Raw genomic sequence first — 22,194 nt, 5'->3', positions numbered from 1 at the left:
TGGATAGAATGTAGTTGAGTTTACAAACATTAAGTTTAGTCTATTTCTATTTTTTTTTTTACATTTTGCAGTTTAATTTAATTTGCATTGAGAAACCAATCTTACACATTGATGCATTGCATCGATATTTTCAATCAATTCCTTTTTGTATTATAATACAAGGAATACTATAAGTTTAGTTCTATCATGCTTGCTACCATTATTTGCTATCAAATTATTTTACTATATTGTTATTTTTGGCAAAATATATAACTATGTAAATGTTTATTTTGACTTTATACCATATTATTTTTTTATATAGATCTATTTAACAATTATAATGGTCTTTTAACATAAACATACTAATATCTTTATTCTTGTGCAAACCCGTCACAAAATAAATGGATGATTTTAATTTACTTTGACTAGAGGTGTTCAGAACAGACCCAACGATCAAATATTTATTTGATTTTGAAATCGAACTCGATTTAACCTCATTTAAAAATAAATTTAAAATTTATGTAAAAATCAATATAAATAAAAAATTAATTTTAAACCGACTCAAAACACGTAATTCAAGATCTAAACCGATGTCCCAAATTAAGGCTTCTTATTTTAGCTTTACTTGAGCAAAAGGGTTTTCAATGTAACCCAAACGACCAAAATTCCGAAAATGGTAATTGAGATTGAGATTAGATCCATCATCCATCTACAACTACTAGTCAGTCTTTAGTCCTTGCACAACAGCGTGCTACTCCATTTCAGATCCACCTAAAATTTTCAATTGAAGAAGAAGATGGGTGAAGAAGACGACATCACAAAGTCATCATCACCATCGAAGAAGAAGGTTTACAGATTCTGGGAATGGACAATTGCAGCTATTCTCTTCAGGATTTTACTCATCTTTTTCTTCCCAAATTACCTCTCTCAATTGGCTTCTCGTCCCGAACTCTCCACCCCAGTTACATCCCTTCGCCGCTGTAATTCCTCTCTTTCTCTCTATGTCTTTCTTACACCCACTTAGTTTACACATTTTACTCTTGATCACTTTTTTCATATTCTGGGTGATTGTTTGTTTTTTGCAGTGGCTGAAGGGTACTGGTTGAAGAAACAAGCATCCATTTCTCCCTATGCTGGTTGGTTTTAAGATTGGCTATAAAAATTCCCCTTTTCATTTTTTTTTGACTTTACAATGCTGGGGTTTGATTATAATGGTTTTGATTTTTGTGGGTTTTGCAGGATCTATGTATCATGGGTCTCCGTTGCTGCTTTCTGTACTTGGTCCTTTAACTGTTCCAAAGTAATTTACCCATGATTTTGGTAGAATTTAGTGGTCCAAGTTACTAGTTTTGGTGTATGTTGCTAACGAGGTCATATCTGATTCATTTCGCAGAATCGATGGGCTACCTAGTCATGTTTTGTGCAGGTAAATCTTTCCTTCAACTTCAACGTCAACCACCCTCTACTTGTTTTCGGTGGATCATACTTCATTTGTTGGTATTGCATACCATTGCTATTATAGCAATGTGGTTACTCCTTTGAAGTTATTGATTTCCAATTAAAAGTTAGTGTTTTTATTTTGTGCTTGTTATTTATTTGTGCATACATAGAAGTAGAAGATAATAGCTCTTTGTCCAAGATCAGTTGTGGCCATGTTCTTATATGATTCTTATATAATAGCCTTTGTAATGGTCATGCCCCTCCATTTTTTCTCACCCTTTATTCCTTTTTTCGGCCACCGTGGGAAAATTGATTGTGATATGCTACTAATTTAAAAATGCTATCTCACTTTTCTTCCAATATTAAAAAGAAGTAGCTAACAAGAGTTCCGTAATTTTTGGAAGGTTCTTAGTTTTAGAAAGTGTACCTTAGGAGTGAGGTGTGAATGGGTGATGGGCTGACGAGACATTAAAAGACTCATGCGAGTCTCTTAGGGTGCCAACAGTCTTAGCCTAAGATTATGCTCATGATCGCGTGCCTATGTAATGCACATATGTACCGTTATTCCAATGCTATTAAGCTTCCACCTATAAAATAAAATCGAGGTCACTGTAATTCTAACTTATCATAAGCTTTAATTAGATTATAAACTTGAATTAATAAGATAACAGTTTTTTTTTTTCCAAGTTTCTAATTCAAATTGCGATGTTTGAGAAGCAAGTTGCAACATCGCTAGGTGTCGTGTTCACAACATTGCAACCATTACCGCAATCGTGACAGCATCCACAATTCTTTTCTATGCTCCCTTCTAGTAATGTAGGGTTAGATGTATGGAGACATGTCAAAACAATTGGTCGGTAAGATTTTTGGTTTACGTCATTTTTGGTTGGTACTTTTAGCTACTTCAGGTTGATTCATTGTTAAATTAATCCAACATGTGAAAATCCTTAAAAAAAAATTTTTCATATCACTAGAACTTTTCTCAAAAAAATATAAGATGTATTTTTATTTCTATCAAAAAATTCTTATGAAAATGGACCAAATTATCGAATTTAATGCTTCACTAAGTTAATATTTGACTCAAAGTACATAACAATGACAAAATTGGCGAGTTTGAGTTACGCTTGGGTTTGACCGAATTGTTTCAGTTTTTTTGGGCAGGTTATTTTTGTTTACAAATCAATATATTCGATCAATTAATTTTCTGTCGATCGGGTTTCAGGTTATTTTCGAATCGGACCAAAAATTGACACATAGATGTAGGAAACTTTACTATTGTTAGTAATAACAATGTGGTTGTTTCCATCTTACCCTTGGTAGTAATCATATTTGCAACTTCTATAAATTTAAAGGGCATATATGATTTAGTAAGCCATTTAATTTGCTTTTATATATTGTTTCAAATATTTTATCCTCTCTTCTTTGTATCTCTTCTCTTCTTTTTTAATGGGGCTTTGCTTGGGTGTTTCACACCCAAAGATTAGTGCCCTTGGCTAGAGCCTAGACCCTTGCAGATGCTTTGAGCCTTAAGGCGCTTCACAAGGTCACACCTTAGGTTATCTTGTGCCTTTACAAATAAGGGAAGGTTAGTGTATAAGCTTTGAGGAAACTTTTTTCGCATAGTTGTTTGCACTAGGTAGTGTCGAGTCCGTGCAGTGATTGCTCAGCACACACTTTAATTCTTTATTATGTTATATGCATATTTGTTATGTTCTCTTTTTATTTCCTATAGCTCCTTGACTAAAATTTTAAAGTGATTGTTAAAAAATATGCTATTTTTATATCTAATGTGTTTGTTTAGCATTATGCTTCTAGTGTGCTCTTGTAATTTATGATGAAGGCATTATTGCTTTTACATTAATTACCAAATTCCAAAAAAAAAAAACAAAACAAACCTCCATGGTCAATATCAACACTTGGATATAGTTTGCTTTTTGTGATTGCAGATCTTTTTTCTGCATTGCTTCTACGAGCTACTGGTCAAAAGCTTCAATCTATGTATTGCCAGAATTTGAAATCACTTGCCCTGGAAAAAGTATTAGGATCTTCAGGTATTCCTTTATGTTCAGGGCTATTGCTGCCTTAGCATGAAAAATATGTTTATATTGCAAATGCTTTTTCATCATGACACCTAAAATTTACTGATCCTGAATATATTCCTTTATTACCTTTTACCTATCACATGTACAAGTACAGTGAATTGCTGGATTATCTCTGGCATGTTGTCTCCTTGTGTGCAGCTATTTTTGAGTGAGGGAAAATCTTTTGAGGAAATTTCTGATAGACAGATTTGGCATGTTGTTGGGGAGACAACATGGTGGAAGTAATGATACAATTTAATGCTTACATACTCCCACCGCCGTAAGGTGGCTTTAAAGAATAAGATTGCTGTTAGGGATGAGAGATTGGGTAAGAAGGGAGGTGAGGATTTGTGGGAATATTGTGAAAAGCTCTAGGTGCACCAATGCACCCAAGTTGCATCTTTAATACGTCTTTTTTAAATTGACTCACCTGCACGTATAATAGCGATTGGGTGACACACCTTGAACCTTAGTGCCTAACCATGCTTAAGTGCGCTTTTTAAAAAGATAAACTCTATACATATCATTAATTATTTTTGATGTAGTTGTATTAATTTTGAAGTTTATGACAAAAATACACTTTGTAAGTGCTTATTTCATACCAATTTCCTTTAGGGCATCTGGTATTGGGCCCTCATGTTTAATATTTTTTTTCATTCTTAGTTTAAAGTAGGCGCGCCTCATAGCAAAGTTCCAGAACCCTTTTGAGCATTAGTGCGTCTTGCGCTTTTTAAAACTAAGCTTTCATCTAAATGCAAATGAATAAAAGTGCGCGTGACCTCTTATTCTAGGTAATTTCTAGTTACTTTTTTCGTGAATTCCATATTTCGTATATGTACTTTTGATGACCATGACAAACCTTAAAATAAATATGTAGCGGCAAAAGCTTTCGCAAAATAAGCAATGTTGAATTGTTAGTAGTGACGGGATTTGATAGAATTTGTTTGTGAACTTCTTTAACTCTTCAAAGTGAAATTCTATGAATCGAGCTCTAAGAGTGACGAGGATTCCAAGATCAATCGAGTTTGAATAAGCAAATACCTTTAGCACTTAATTGCCATGAGGAAACAAGGGCTTGGTAGTTTAAAGGTCATTTCTTGGAGATTGTATGAGCTAGGTGTGATCGTGAGGAGATCTGAGAAGAGGCATACCTTGATATTAATGAAAATATGATCTATCATCTTTTTGTTTTGCGACAATGGTAAGGTCTAAAAATGCTCTTTAGATAGATCCTTAGTTTCTAATGATTTTTTAAGTTGTGATCCATTTATCTCCAAGAGTAGTTCGATGAAGAGGATGCGGCTAGTTCGTTGCCGTAGTTGTGATATTCATTCATCTATATTTTTGCATGTATAAGTATCTCTATCCCCTAATATGTCTATCTAGTTGATCTAACTAGATATTATTATTTTTGTTTCAGACATTCACGCTTGCGGGGATATATCATCTCTATTTTACTTGTGGAATCCGTTAACGATCCTTACATGTGTAGGATCATCAACATCTCCTATTGAAAACTTTTTAGTGATTTTGTCTATCTATGGAGCATGTACTCGTAAGACACTGAACTTATTTTCCACTATAAGCTTTTCTTATCTAGATTCTTTCTTATACTAAAGCTGTTATATTTGTTTCGAAGACTAGAACCTGAAGGTGTTTTCCGATAAAGCTGCGTTATATTGTGTTTAAATATTATTTTTATTCATTGGATTCTTGATCACCAAATGGCTCATTTTTTTTCTAGATGTTATCTTTTGAAAATGGCTCATCAAATAATGTGCATTTGTTGTTTGTTATTTGGAATCAATTGTAAACAACCTTTTTGTTTTACTAGCGTAAAGTTGTGTACATTTTGCCCCTCCAAATCCCACCTAGGTGGGAATCTCATGAGAGCCACTTAATGACTTTAGGGTAGTAGATCTTTTACAACCTTGACCACTACTGTTACTAAACTCTACTACTACTACTGCTACTGAGACATGTTTTATTAGAAAATTGCATTTGAACAAGAAGTCTCAATTATCCACATGAATATTGGAAATGTTAAGTTTCAGATGTGGTACGTGTTATTTAAGATGATGATCACGTCTAAAACCTTTTGCTTGCTTTTGGCTAGGTTTTTCTCTTTGTGCTTTCCTCATCTTATCGTTTTTGACTCATAGCCTTTATAGCTTGTTATTTTGTTAATTAGGTTGCTAATTTGTTCTTACTGTTCAATTTTATTACAATGTGCTTTTGCCATCTATGATTAATTTTTTGGGCATATTACTTTTGTATTTCTAACATATTGATTTGCATGGGTCCAGGATTAATACCTCTAGCAGCTATTGGATGGGTGTTGGCAACTCATCTATCACTATACCCTGCAGTTCTGATAATACCGGTACTGTTTTGTTTCTTTGTTATTGATTTGTTACTTATCTGCTGTCACTTTGTCAAAATAATCATCTTTTTTTTGGGAATGTTTTTCACACTGATGGCATAATTGCATGCAGGTGATCCTCTTGCTTGGTTACGGTCCAGATGCGCCTCCTAAGAAATTATTCTTGCTTAAGAATTCCAAAGAGACAATATTACCTTCTTTTTCATGGAAACCAGTAATCTTATTCCTGTTGTGGACATCAGCTTGGTCAATTTATATAATGGTTTTATGTGGAATCTCTGTCAGACAAACCGGTGGCTTGCAAGATATGTTCAAAAGGTATCTAATTCTCTTTCAGTTGCCTGCTCTTGTCAAGGTCTACAAAAAACAATTTTTTATAATTGAATTTTTGTTGTTTGTCTCACTTCTAAAACCATACTCACTTCTTTTACATCAATCTCATCAATTGATTGATGCAAGGGAGTCCTAGTTTTCCTAGAGCCTAGCTCACATCCAACCCAGACCCTGATGCACCATGACCCCCATGTCCTGTAAGCACCATCAACTCCTTCACTGAGATTAACAAACAGAGAAGTGTTTAAAGGCTTTGAGAAAAATTGGATTTAAGATGATCAGTTTGATGTGGGCTTTTGAGTGTGGTGGTTTAGAGCATATCGAAAGATAATGAGATGTATTATAATTGAAGCTTGAGGATGTTGTAATGATTAGCTTATCAATGGTAATGATGTTTTTAATGAACGATATCTTTAGAGACTGTCATGTTCTTATAATTAGCAGCGTCTTTCTGTCTGTGTTAGTTAGCTGATAGGATAGTAGGTACATAATGGCGCCAAACAGTGTAGTATTGTTTATGTTTCTCATCAAGACATCTAACTTTATGGCAGAAAATTTTTCGTAAGTTGTCTCGGCAAACAGTTTCTGAAAATTGTTTTCAGAAAGCAAGCTGTTTTCCTAGGCTTTGGCCGAAAGATGCGCTCAATACTAGTTAAGTGCATCATCCAGTTTATTCTAGAAGCTTGGCCAAACTATTTTCTGTGACACGTTTGATCACTACCTTTAGCTGGATTTGAGTTTCAGAAAATGCATATGTAGTGATCCTTTGTTTGGCCTTTTTAGTGTACCTCATGTATCCGTGTTGTCCTTGATGCTCAAACATGGTTAGGACACTTGGATACTAAAATCTTGGGATTTTTTCATAAATAGCCAAGTTCGACAATTGGATGCATATCTGTGACCGAACATTGGTATACGAGTGTGAGTAAGACATACCAGAGTGTCCTCACTTGGGTCATGTTTGAATGAATACAAATGTGGAAATCTGGAATTATTGTCGGTTGCACCTAAAGTGATTGCTCTCCCTTCCTACCTCTTCTACTTAGAGTTTGTATGTATTATTGTTGATCGCTCTATGTTTTCTTTATAAATCAATTATCTTCTGTCTATTTGCTTAATAATGCTTTGCTCTTTTTGTAGTTATATTCATTATTTCCAAATTAGAGCGATAAATGAAAGAAAAAATAGTTGAGCTTTAAAAAAAAGTAATGCCAAGATTTTTTCAAGTGGGATGACTGCTCTCCTCACTCTTGACGTTTTTTGATCGAATATTAAATTTGTTGAAATGGTAAATGTACCTCATTTTGTAATGTCTGCCCTCTTTTCTGATATAGGTTGTTTCTACGCTTTTGTTTTTTTAATGTTTGTGCATAGTTGATAAGGAAAAAATGTGGAACAATGGAAGTAATGTTGAAGTTTATTTTGGTGTACTTTTGAATTAGCAAAATATAGCACATAGAGGTTTGACTCGTTTGAGAGTTTCTTGCAGGACCTACGGGTTTATTCTGACAGTGAAGGATTTGTCTCCTAATATAGGTGTTTTATGGTGAGTGACAACTTATAAATTATGGAGAAATATAGAAATCATCAGTTGATATACAATTCTTGGAAGTACGTTAATCTTTTTGATATGATAACTGCAGGTACTTCTTTGCTGAAGTTTTTGATATATTCCGAAACTTTTTCTTGCTGGTGATCCACATGAACATTCTGTTCATGATACTGCCTTTGGCAATACGGCTGAGACACCGACCTTGTTTCTTGGCTTTTGTTTATGTTGCAATGTCTTCAATGCTGAAGACTTATCCATCTGTGAGTGTCGCGACTTTGAATACTTTATTTTTTCTTTCGTATTGTAGAGTTTACAGCCTTTAAATATGTGAGTGTTGGAGTTCATTTAGGCTGTGGCTTAAGATAACTCTTATGTGCTATTGTTGAACTTTTTGATTGATAATTGTAGCTGTAGTTACATACTCCTCCTCTCTTAACTTTTCTCCACACCGAAATATAGATTTTCAATTAGAGCCATATGATGGACTAAGGGCATTGGAAGGGGAGAGATATAGGGACATATGCGGGGTAAAATTAAGGTGAAGGGTCAAAATGTAAGGGACAACCAATTGTGGTAAGTGGGACAAATTCATGATGACTGAGGGAGAAGTTACAAGCAGTGACATCATATCTAGCTTTGCGAGCATATCCTGCTGTAGACTTTTGATTGACTTGGCCATGTTGTATTTTGATATTTAAAAACTGAAGCATAAGTGGATGATGAATTTGGAAAAAGGATCGAGGTTGTGTCAGCAAGTTTTTTGATATTTTGTTAAGAAATGAGGTTAACCTTGCGCTTGCAACTTGATAAAATCATAGAACTTAGGGTGTGTTTGGTATTTTATTTTTTTGTTTCAGTTTGTTGAACCCTAGAAGGCAGTAGCTAGAAAGTGATGCAATTTTTAGAACTTATTTTTAATTATCTTTTATCCCCCTTCAAAACTACCCCATAATCGCAAATTTTATTATGTGTTTTTGTGTAGCTTTAGACCTCCCTGTTGACGTATTACTTTGCACACTAGTCTCTCCAGTCTCCATTCTTTGAACATGAAAGCCAAATGGTCATTGGAACAAAAGCTGTATTAGAGCCATCTGTTTATCACTAACTGTATTAGATTAGATCATCAAATCACAAGCAATTGATAGAAAGTTTCTCCCCTTAAAATTTTTTGATGAGATCTTGCATCTTTTTTTTGTTTTGCTGTTCTTTTCCCATATAATTTCTATGCAAGTAAGCAAAGGCTTTAGTACAAAACTGATTGAGCATGAGATACTTGCCTTATTCAATTAGACTTGGAGAGTTTTTCAATTTTGGGATAGAGTGAAGCAGCAAAGAAAAACATAGGCTAAAAGTGTTGCAATGGTAGCCTTGGCCGATGAATATGCATGATGAAGAAGCTGGTGATGGTGCAGTATTAAAGGAAGGCTGTGTTTGTGGCAATTGGAGAGACATATTGGGCGTGTATTCTTAAAATGACAATTTTAAACCACTTTTTATGGTTTAAATATTTATGCTTTTAGTCTTTTAAAATTGCACACACAACAAAAAGGCCAAAGCCTTAATCCAACAATGTGGAATATAGGAAACTAAGACCATGCTGAGCGTGCCCTTAGATTGTTGTGATGTGCCTCAACTTTAGAAAAGGTTTAGATAGATCCATAATTGTAATATTGCCTATTTCTATCTCCATCAATGATTTCAGTTACATGAAAACTCTGATTCTACTTGTAATACGCTACCATTTTGTACGAGAATAAGACTGAGAATGACACATACCAGTTTGAATTTAATGGAATCACTTGATGGAATTTTCAGAACTACATGTTTTCCTTCTGATTTTATCAGAAATGTTATGGGTTTCACAATTGTTCCACGTGCCAAATGTATGATTCGCCTTTTTCTTTCTTCATATTGTACAGGTTGCAGATTCTGCTCTTTGCCTTGGTTTGTTTGGCTTGTTTGTCAATCAGTTAGCAGGCAAGTTTGTGGAAATGCTTATTCAGTTATTCTTTCAAAATATAGGATGGGCACACATTTATCTATTTTTGGTTTTGCAGATATGCAATTCTCTTTTGTCCTCTTCTGTGGATACGTCGGTGTTAATCTCCTGAGTCCTATTATGCATAATCTTTGGATATGGAGGGTATGTTGATACATACTGCACATGTTTTGACTTCCCGAGTGAGTTTGTTTCAGTTCTAACTGGATTTTGGTGACAGGGTACTGGGAATGCAAACTTCTACTATGCGACTGCTATAGCTTATGCTGCTCTCCAGGTTTGCATTTTATGTAAAACTTCTCTAATGATCGGTTTAATGATTTTAATTTTGTTATCATTTTGTTTGTTACATTCTTTTTCGCACTTAAGGCATTTGACTTATGTAGGGATACCCCTGTCTGATCCATTATAGATTGTTGCATAAAATAAGTCATCGTCAAACAGAAATCATATGGGTATCATGTACCTTAATGACCTTGGTGCCATAGAGAAAAATCCCATCAACGTAGTTTTTCTTGTTTGATCTATTACTATTATTTGAGAAAGTCCTTCAAATTGAAAAATCGATGATCAAATTGGGATATTGTAGAACATTCTGTCAAGTTATTGTCATGATCTGGTTCAATAAAATATATACTCCCTCCATCCCAGAGGTATGTTCCTGTTTGATTAAAATAATAGACTCATGAATAAAATGGTTGAACACATCTTTGGGACGGAAAGAGTATATGGGAAATTGTAATATGTAGATTCTTTGATTTCTTTCTGCTCGTATTTCTTTTTTGGTTCAGTCTTCTTGATATCCACACTTCTAGTCCGAAGGGCTCTCGTGTAAGGGGGCGTGATAAAGTATATAAGATATTCTTGAGGTTCAACCATCAATGAGTTGGTTCCTTGACACCTAAGATGCAGAATAGTTTGCTAATGCCCTCTACTATCATGTGGACGGGTGAATAGCCACTATATGATTATTAAAGAGAATTGAAATTCATGTGGGGTATTAGCTGGAAAAGTTCCCACATATATGAACAGCCAATCAGGTGAATTTCTCCATGATTCTCATCCTTGTGTGTGGCACGGTAAATCGACTAAAGTGGATATCTTCACTTCAGCTACATCATTCCAGCTATTTGCAGTTTTGCCTTTTCTGCGCCTTAACTTACACTATTAACTATTTTCTTCAATTTGCGATGACTAGTAGTCTATTTGAATACTTAGCTTTCGATTATGGTAGTCACTTCTTTTATAGCCAAGTGACAATGTGAAACTGTTCTTATACTATTAAGAACATCTGTTTGCAGTGTGCATTCCTTGCTTTCATTTTTTTAGATTGTAGTACCTTGTTTTTTTTTTTTTTTAATTTTCCAGTTAGGTGACTAAAACTCTCGAGTTTGATTCTTGTTTCAGATCATTTTGATGGTTGATAGTACAAGTTCGATGCTGAAACACGACAGATGGTTGAGAAAGTTAATCACACAGACTTGAGTCTTGTAATTTATGACTGCCTTTTAACTTCACCAAATGTTAACGGTTGATTTTACCGGTGCGTTAAAAGTAGGTGCTCCATGCTATTCAGAGCTCAAAAGTGATTCTCACCATCTTCCATCAACCACTGAAGGTCAAAACTGAGTTGCGCCTCGATGAAATCCGGGAATGTAAGCCGATTTCTTAGTTGTGTACTTGTTAAACACCATGGAGGGATCTTTGTTGTAATATTGTGGATAAAAATGATACTTGGCATCCAAATTGTTTAGATTATTAGATGTGATGGCCTTGCACTATTCAAAATCCAGGATTAGTTTCTAAATATAGAATGCTCATTTTTGAAATGATGTTCTACTCTGTAATAGATAAATTTTATTCAGATTTCGTTTTTGATTTGTGAAGCATGAAAGTCGATAATGGCGAACGAGTTTATTAGTCATCTACTTTGCAAAAGAGTGTTTCCTTAGTACCTTTCAAGGAATGATACAAAGAACCATTATGAAATAGTGTCGTCGCAACTGTTTTGAACACATCAAACGAAGAATCCATCAATCAACTCTTCTAGTTTTAAGTAGTCTATAGAGCTTCCGCAAGCCTCCTATTGCCTGATCTGCAGAACTACAAACTGGCCTGAGTTACGACCATGCTGTCAGTCGCGTAGCAGCCATTCTAAAACAATTAGGAAAAAGTTTTATTATACCCTTCAAAGTTCTAACCTGTTCGCTGTTGCTGCCTGGTCGTTGAAAACAAATTGGTATACAAAAACTATCTTTTATGTGAGACCATCTCTAATTGAACTGATCTAAAAAGGAAAATATAGAGTAAGTTTTTTAGTAAGGATTAAGAATATTGTAAGTAGGTATTTAGAATATTGTAAATACTTAAGTACTTACTCAAGGGACATAAAATATATTGTAAGTAGGCATTAATGATATGGTATGTAAGCTAGTAGGCTAAATTTCTCGATAGGCACTAAGAATATTATAAGTAGACATTTTAAGTACTTTTTCAGTGGATATTAAGTATATTGTAAGTAGACATTTAAAGATAATGTAAGTAGGCATTAAGAATACAGTAAGTGAACATTAAAGTTTAATAGATTGGGCCTGAGAGACATCTCTCGGGAGACCGATTGATTGGTAAAAGTTACTTTGAACTATTTTAACTCGTATTCTAACAAAAAAACCTCTAAAGCTTGACCATTATGTTATGAGGCGATTTTGTTTTTGCACTATACTAGCTACCTCCTTCAATTTTAATTTAGCTAATAAATATAATACTTTTCTAAATGATATAACTTTAATAAGAATAAGACTCTAGAAAACTTAAATTGTTTGAACTGATTCTAGACCCAATAACAGAAACAATCAAACAGATATAAAAATCCATAATATTGGTCAAAGTTTAGCAGAATTCATAAAGTGTCTTTAAGCACTTTCATGGAGTCAGTTGTGACTCTTATCAATTGTCCTTTGTGTAGGCTAAATGTCGTTACTAATCTGGATTACATTAACTCCCATTAGGAGTATATGCTAACTTCACTGCTACACATCCTCATAATTACAATTACTACTCCTAATACAATATTTATCTCTTTATTTAATATCAGTTTAGTCATCACTCATTAAAATTCCTCTTCTTAATTAACTTGGAATCAACCAATGTTTCTAATCTCTTTCCTTAATTTGAGTGTTCTGTCTTCAATCTTGGAAACATGGCATTACATTTTCAATTTTTAACTACTATCCAACTTTCTCTGTTTCATATTGTTACTTATATTTGAAATATTTCATACTGTTTCATATTATTAGTTATATTTGAAATATTTCATATATAAAGAGAGAAATTTTAAATATAATTTTTTATGATTATAAACAAGTTAAAATATATCTACATAGAACTAATTAATTAAATTTGTATAGATGTATAGAAATAATTTTTTTTTTATTAAATATGTACTTTATAAATAAAAATCAAATTATACTTGAAAAATATGCAAAAAAAAATAAAAATGGAACCAATAGAGCAACCCATCTTATATGAGATCATCTCATGGTGAAACAATCTCAAAATAAGCACATAAGTTAAAAATTTCTATTATTAAGTTATTTAACTCAATTATGAGGCATGTCTTATAATGAGACCGTCTTATACAAATTTGTATTATGACACATAAGATTACATTTCTTACTTTTTCATTAAGTGAATGCTTTCTTGCTATTATAAAAAAATATTAATTAATGAACAAAGCTATATTAAAATTCTGTTAAATCTTAAAAGTTGAAACCTCATAAAGAATTGGACTACCATGTTTTATTCAACATACTTCATATTTTATCTTTTTTACACCAATTTTATATAAGAAAAATTACCGTGAATAATACAATTTTTTGTTAATTTCTCTATAATAATACCAACTATTGATTAATCATGAATAATACCAACTTAGGGGGTATTTTCCTAGAATAATACCAACTTTAGTTTATTAAATAATTTACCAATTTTTTTTATCTTATAATCACCTATAATTTGCATTTTAACATGTTACGGATTTTCTAGGAAAACACCCTTAAAGTTGGTATTATTGTAGGAAAATTAACAAAAAATTGTATTATTCACGGTAATTTTTCCTTTTATATAATGTGGAAATTAATTAAAAACAGTAAGAGAAATAATTGTGAGAACTTTATTATGATAAATAAATTGAGACAAATTCTTTATTACAAAATACATTCTATATTTCAAAAAAAAAACCTTTTATAAAATATAATAAATGATGTATGAACATTTTAACAAATAATCTTCTAAATAAATAACAATACAGTCATGAGTTAGGTGTTATAAATTAATAACAAGTATTTGCAATGTATATAGGGTTTTAGTAAGATATACTAACTCAAATTAAGTATTTTTTTAACATACAACAATTAGGATGTAAAATTTGATATTTTAAATTCAAAAATAATTCGACTTGACTCTAAATTGATTTGTAAAAGCAATTAATTATGAACAATCCAAAATTTAATCAAAATTAAAGATTCTTGTAGAAAAATGAAGAAAATAAAAAATAATTCTCTATTTTTTAAAAAAATATGTCCAAAAGGGTTTAGGTTGTATACCCACCCCTAGTTGGATCATACCAAACATAAACCATGTATCTGGTGGCCGGTGGGTCAACTATTCATGAGTAAACCAAATTTTCTTACATATATGATTAACCCCTAATAACAATTTAATATATACTTTTTTTAATATGTGTCATCTTTACTTTGTAATACTTTTATTTTTAAGTACTATTAGTATTATTTTTATTAATTTTTATTTATATAATTTTTTATATTTTTTCTCCTTTTAATTTTATCCGCAAAGTTTAATTGTTCTTATAATTTTTTAAATTATATTACAATAATTTGAGAGACGAAGGCAGTAATTATAATTCAAATTACTTTAATTTATTACTTTTCATAATTTTTAAAAATAAATGTTGGCTTAAGTTTGACTTATTAATTAAATTATTTATGTAAGTAGTATGTTTCAGACTTTAGGCACAAGCTATCAGATCGAAGTGCATGTTTCCTAGACGTCGTGATTCATGATTAATCGTAATTTATTATTTAGGTCACGCATGACCTAATATTAGTCACCAAATTTCTTGTACTCCTAATTTCTAATTCTTTATTAATTTTACAATTTGCCACCTGCTTCCGTAAATGTTTAACCAATTTTTTTAAAAAATTATTTATTTTTATTTTTAAATTTTCATTTTAGGGATCTGTTAAATTAAGCTGGACTTATTGTAAATGTCAGCACATTAACGGGAAAACACGAGGTGCATACACTTCTTAATATAAACCAAGGAGATATATACAATCCCAAAACCATATGCCAGTGGGAAGAAGAATTCCAATAACTTATAAAGTATGTACACCATGTTCAATTTGTCGATGTGGGATAAATCATCCCAACATCCCCTCACATGGGAACCCCCGTCAAGTTCGTATGTGGGAGTATTCAATTAAGGTAGGAACGCCATTCTTTTTGGGCCTACCATTTTTAATTTTTGATTGAACTATCGGCTCGGATATCATGTTAAATTAAGCCGGACTTATTGTGAATGCCAGCAAATTAACGGGGAAACACGAGGTGCACACACTTCTTAATATAAACCAAGGAGATATATACAATTCCAAAACCATATGGCAATGGCAAGAGGGATTTCAATAACTTATAAAGTGTGCACACCATATTTAATTTTTTGATGTGGGATAAATCATCCCAATAGGATATTATACACAGTGACAAATTAAAAAAGTCGGAGGTGAATTTAATGACAAAAGCAATGTTATAACAGGAAAATTTGCAATTTGTAATGTATACCATTTGATTTGTCAATTTATGTCCAATTACCATAAATAAATAAAGCTTAATAATGTGAAATAGTTTTTCGAAAGAGAAATATTTGAATTGTGCCCATTAATTTTTTAGAAAGATAGTAATTTTAATTATTATAAGCTATTAGACACAAAAAAGTCATTGCCTATTATACATTTATATACTAATTTTAATTGATTGATAAATGTCAACCAGTAGGAGCAATTACGTTGTTAATAGTGGTGAACCTCTAATTGTGATTTGTGAAGGATGAACTTCTAACTATGAGGTTGTTTGGTTGCATTATTATTTTCTTGAACTTCTAAATTTTGAGGAAATGATTATAGTTATGTTTGGTCGACAAAAAACTAATAAAAACATAGGAATTTCAAATTGTAGGAATTTAATCACCATAACATCCGAATTGTTCTTCAAAATTCTCGTCTATTAAATATTTCATAAGCTAACGAAACACGTACAAAAATAAACTTCATTAAAATTGTAGTAAAAAATGATTTCATAGGTAAAAGAATTTCCTAGAGTAATTAAATTTTAATGTCAACCTTATAGGATTAGAATATATCTAAATATATTTTAAAATTTAATTTGAAACATCATAATACTCTACATAAACTAATAGTGTGAGAATATGTTTAAATATGTTTTTAAATACTATGTACTCTTGCAATGCCAATTATGCCCTCAATTTTAAATCAAAAACAATTTCATGTAATCATGTTTACATACTAGTTAAGTTTATTTGTTGTAACGGACACACACTTAAGAGTTAAGATACAAGGATAGGCAAATTCAGTATTCTAATCATGGTTGGGTTTTTTATATATATATATATATATATATATATCTATTATTGACACTATTTATTGTTTAAGTTTATGTTATATATTGCAGCTAATTCATAAGAAAAAATATAATCAAGTGAGATTTTGTTTAAATCGTCTAATCGCATACCTTCATAATATTAACATTTTTTATTTTTTGATATAGATACATATAGTTCAGTATATAAATGATCAAAATAATACATTGAATTGCGTAAAAAGTCAAATGTAACAAGTACAATGGAATGGAGAAAGTATATGATTGTATGCACAAATAGTATATTATCATAATGATTTATCATTCTCAAAATAACTTTTGATTATCATGTATCTTTTGTTTGTTTATGAAATATTTTCGAAATTAAAATTTTAATAAAGAAATTTTATTATTCAGCAAATATTTTAACGTTAAAAAGCAAATATATATTCTAAACATTTAGTAGAAATTTTATATAACTTTTAAATTCAAAAAATAATATATTAAGAAAATTTAACTGAACATATTTAATTGTCATATACTAATCATATATTAAAGGAATAAGTTAATGTTAACTTTGATAAGAATTATTTCGTATGGCAAATGATTATTAGAATGACATGTGAAATGTTACACTCTTTTTATTAGATTGTATTTAAAGCTTTTAATTTGTTTCTTGATGAAATATTTTCGAATTTAAAATTGCAATGAAAAAACTTTATTAATTAGCAATATTTCAACATAAAAAAGCAAATATATATTCTAAGAGACTTTAATTGCAAATTTTATGTAGTTTTTAAATTCAAACATATAATATTTTAAGAAAATTTAACTGAATATATTTAATTGTAATATACTACTCATATATTAAAGAAATAACTTAATGTTAAACTTTTATAAGAATTATTTCATATGACAAATGATTATGAGAATGCCGTATTAAATTTTTACGGTCTTTTTATTCGATTGTATGATTTCTCTTCCATAAAAAATAAATCATTTATATTTTAACATGGGGTCACGGCACTCCATGTCCCTTTATAGGTGGCCTTTGTATACAAGTAATTGATGAATGCATGGGTTTGAGGGTTGATAATTAAGATTTGCATGAAATAGAAGGAGGAGAGCAAGTAATGTAGGTGGTGGCAAACACATGGTACACTTGCACTACTTGTAGTGTACTTTCAGATTGACGATCATAATTAATAATAATTAGTGTATAAATGAAATCATAATTAATAATAATTAGTGCATAAATGAAATCATAATCAATCAATAATGCATATGAAATACTCTATGCAGCAATACAATACATAGCAACTGTTCCCTCAAATTTGAAGCTGGGAATGTACAAGCATCATCTGGAAAGAAATGTAAGTACAGAGAGGCAGCTCAACAAAAGAATTATCAGTCACTATAATTATATATGCAATTTAAAATGTTAATTATTTTAATATGTAGTCTGACTCATTGAATTTAAAAACATTAAACTTATTGAAATAAAAATATTTTTTAAAAAAGTTGTAAGTGACTTAAAAAAATTCTATGTTTTGATTATTATTTTTAAGAAAATTTTACTTTAAAAAATAATAAATAACTTTAAAAAGAATTTCACTAATATGTTGCTACTAGATACTTAGAAAAATTCTATATAATCTCATCGTGAGACGACTTAATATGGCCTGATCAAAGATTTATAAAACAAAATGAAAAAAAGTTTTTCATTTACTTGATTATTTTTTTATAAAGACTTAATTGGACTGTTTGTATGAACTCGTCTTATGGTGAAACAGTCTCATATACAACTCGTTGCTAGACTTATCATAAGTGTTAGTCATGAGGGTTTGGAGTCGGGTTAATTTCGGTCGAATCATGTTTGGTTTGGGTTTGCCCAACATGTTAAAAGATCTTTTTTCTTATTACTAAAATTTAAAAAAAAATACATAACAGGCTACAACAAAAAAATATTAGATTGAAAATATAAAAATTTAAAATATAGTAATTTCTGACAAAAAATGATTACGCAAAATAGGTTAAGTTGACAAAATTAAAAAAATGAGTCAAAGTGGTATGGTTCGATCATGGTCAAATTAGTCCCAAATTTTTTTTTTTTCAGATTTTTAGTCGAGTCATTTTCGACAATTATGAAAAGGAGTTTCAAATTTGTTGAGGATGAATTTTAGATTGAGTAAAAACTTAAAAAAGTAATAGTTGCTACTTAATTAGAGAGCAAGATGGTTCTTTTTAATGGATGAAGTAGCTTATGGAGAGAGATTGAACATGCATGAATAGTTAAAGTCTACATTAAATTGACAATGCAAATTTTGAGAGACCATAAGAAGTTGTAATAATAATAGTATTCGTTACATGCTTGGAAGCCACAAATTTCAACCGGACTTGCAACTCGGAAGACTATTTTATTGATTTTCAATAGTTTAAACCTACATAAAGAAATAAAGTAATTTATTGTCGTATTTGTTGTTTGTCTTGGTTGAGTTTATGAACTATGCAATGACCTAAATTAAGGACATTGTCTTCAATATAAGCAGTCTAGATTATATGAATCCAAACCTCAAATTCTTCACCTATCAACACATTAATCAAATTATGAAAAAGAAATCTATATGTCTAAGAGACATTTATGTCCTTTTTTAGTAACAAAATGGACCATATCATCTTAGAATGATCACTAATGCCTTTGCTTTGGTTCTCAAGATGAGGGAAAATTTAGGGATTGAGAAAATTTATTTTTTTATATTTTAATTTCAAAATCCTTTTTTTAATATATTTTATTTCAAAATTACAAATTTTATTTAGATACGTGACATTTGATTTTGGGAATAACATGCTACAAAGGATACTGATAAGACCTTCTCAGAAGAAAATCGAAGGCAAATTTGGAAATTTTCTCTTTTGGATTTATTACTGGGTTAAGCAAGGGGAAAATTAAGGTCTCGATGAGAATCAATCCCAAGACTATACTTGAGGAAAATAATTCTTACTCCAACGAAGACTAGTACTTTTAGAATAAAACTGAAGATAAATGTGAAATTTTTAAAGGATGAATAAAAAAATGAAACCTTTAAAAGATAATCATCTAAAGAAAGAAAAACCATAAAACCATTAGATTTAGATTTTATCTATACTAATAATAAATTAAGTCTAATCAATACAAGAAGAGGAGATCAATGTCTATAACTTTGAATCAAGACTATTATAATGCTTGAACATGGACTTTGTCAAATTATGTGATAGCTTTACCCTAATAGCTAAAATAATACTCCTTTCATTTTCTAATGTTCTTCCCATTTATAATATTCTATTTTGGAGAGAGAAATTTGATTATATTTTTAAGACATATATAAATGATAAAATATATCCATGTAGAATCTCGTTAGATTTGTCTTAACGTATATACTTTTTCACTATATTTTTTATAATTTTGTATGATGCGTATTTAGAGATATTAAGGTTCAAAATTTACTTTAAAAATTCTGTAAAAAGTAAACAAAAATAACAAAAAAGAATGAAAGAAGTATGTTTTTAACACTATGTAAAATAATATAGGGTGTAAATGAAAGAAGTATGTTTTTAACACTATGTAAAATAATATAGGGTGTATTTGTTTAATAATAAAGGTAACTTTTAAGTAAATTTTCAATTTGACTTTGACTTTTATCTCTAATTATGATCCATTACAAAAACTCAATAAACTAAATAGAATACATATTTACTAGATAATATTATTTTCCTAGTAGTAATCATTGGCTCACAATATAAACAAAGTCAAAATCGTCCACTAATTATTCCGCATAAGTTAGGATTTGAAAGAGGAGAGTAATAGACAAATCATACTCGTATTCCTCCAAGGAGAGGGCATGCATGGAGAAATATGCCCACTTAATTTATTCTCAAATAGATAAATTTCTGCAAAGAGATGGGTAAATAACTACAACGCGCACACCTATAACTTACAACGACACACATTAAAAATGTAATTGCTCACAATATAAATAATAAATAATAAATAAATGTGAAACTAAATAAATAAAATAATTAAAGCTACATAATGAACAATTTAATCCATACTCCATAATCGATCCATTAAAGTAATAACATGGGTCATATTAAATGTAGTTGAATAATGAAGATCAGAAGATGCTAACAAAAATTAACATTAAAAACACACACTTTAAAGGAACATATTTCATAAATAAATATGTTTACATTACTAAGTTTTTGACTTAAAAGTTGGCAGTTGCCAAGTCTTGCTTAATTCGAAAGGATCACAAAAACCCATAGAAGCTGAGACTACTACCACATGTCAATGACTTGTAGGCCTAACTTGGATTTTGTTCTAATAGGTATATATGTATCAACCTATACTCTTTAACTTCATACTACAATATTATGCAATTTGTACTCAATTGATCATTTAATATTTTTTATTTTCAATTCAACTAATTCATCAATAAAAGAGTTATATATTATCTATATTGAAATTAAAAACAAACGAGTATATAAATTTTTAATTAAATAAAAAAATAAATCATAATAGTTATACCTAATATATATCTGACGCTTTTGTATATTCTTTTCTTAATTGTTGTTTAATAATGGTTTTGTATATAAATTTAATGGTTTTGTACAAAATGGTTTTTCTTATCTTCCTAGACGTTGCAAATATCTTTATCAATAATAAGTTATTTTAAACCGTAAAATAAAAATCATATACCTATACTCTCACATGCTTGGAGAGACTTAAAAATCTTAATATATGTATATTTAAAACTCATTAAAAAGGTACAATAACTCTCTAACAGAGAGAAGATGAAATCGTATTCTAAACATAAATTAATGAAAAAAACAAGAAAATAAAGTAATAAAGGGGTTTAGCAACCAAAAATAACAATGAAAATTAGGGTTTGAAAGAATGGGAGTAAGGGAGAGAGGAAAAGGAAAGTCCTAAAGATTTCGACAAATAATGTTATAGAAAAATTAGAAATTAAGAGACAAAAAAGATAAAGATAGGAAATAAAAATTGAAAAAATAATTTTAATATTTTACTTAACCAATATTATTCTGAATGAATCTAATTAAAGTAAAACAATAATCTTTAATTTTTTCCAATTTTTTGTTATCTTTTTTATTTTATAAATAATAATGTATAATAATTTAGTAGCTAGTATTAATTAGCAATATAATTACTTTTAGCAAGTAGATTTAAATAAAAAGAGGCATAAACACAACAAGATCTATATATGGTAGTTGCTTGCAGATCTTTAACAAGCATATTTATAATATCAGATATTCACATTGACATTCCATTAAAATTTTGTGATAAAATAATTCAAAATAAGATCTCATTCTCAACTCCTTAATTCATAGATAATTCATGTATTTAAGCATCTAAGATGTGAATAAATCTTAAGAAAAGCCAAAATTAGAAGAAATCAATGATTCTCATAATCTTTGGCAAGATCTAGTTGCATCACATTTATGTTACAACTTCAACATTGTCTAACCATAAGAATAAGTCTTCCACTTCTAGAGTAAGTCTTGTTTGGACTTATTGTTCGTTTTATACTAAAATAGTGTGCACTAACTATAAACTTGAAAAGTATGTGCATTGAAGTGTAGATCAGTATAGTCAAAAGTACAGAGTTTATGTAGAGACAATTGAGAAATTGTGCACAACAAATATTATGCACTAAGTCAATATTAGATTATTCTAACGTTTTTATTCGGTCAT

General features: G+C 30.3%; 1 protein-coding gene across 1 annotated transcript; it reads left to right on the top strand.

Annotated features, from left to right (window-relative positions):
* Window positions 1-601: 601 nt before the first annotated feature.
* LOC130804800 (uncharacterized) lies at window positions 602-11,645 on the top strand. The gene is made up of 14 exons (XM_057669402.1): window positions 602-959; window positions 1,065-1,115; window positions 1,219-1,279; window positions 1,373-1,405; window positions 3,346-3,470; window positions 4,921-5,055; window positions 5,807-5,883; window positions 5,996-6,201; window positions 7,706-7,762; window positions 7,860-8,028; window positions 9,688-9,745; window positions 9,826-9,911; window positions 9,988-10,044; window positions 11,175-11,645. The coding sequence occupies exons 1-14, from the start codon at window positions 776-778 to the stop codon at window positions 11,250-11,252; spliced, it is 1,377 nt and encodes a 458-aa protein (XP_057525385.1). The 5' UTR covers window positions 602-775; the 3' UTR covers window positions 11,253-11,645.
* The last annotated feature ends 10,549 nt before the right edge of the window (window positions 11,646-22,194 follow it).

Source organism: Amaranthus tricolor, chromosome 17 (assembly GCF_026212465.1).
Source record: "Amaranthus tricolor cultivar Red isolate AtriRed21 chromosome 17, ASM2621246v1, whole genome shotgun sequence".
Taxonomy (NCBI): domain Eukaryota; kingdom Viridiplantae; phylum Streptophyta; class Magnoliopsida; order Caryophyllales; family Amaranthaceae; genus Amaranthus; species Amaranthus tricolor.
The sequence above is the reverse complement of the archived record's forward strand: the minus strand, read 5'-3'. Positions and strand labels throughout refer to the sequence as shown.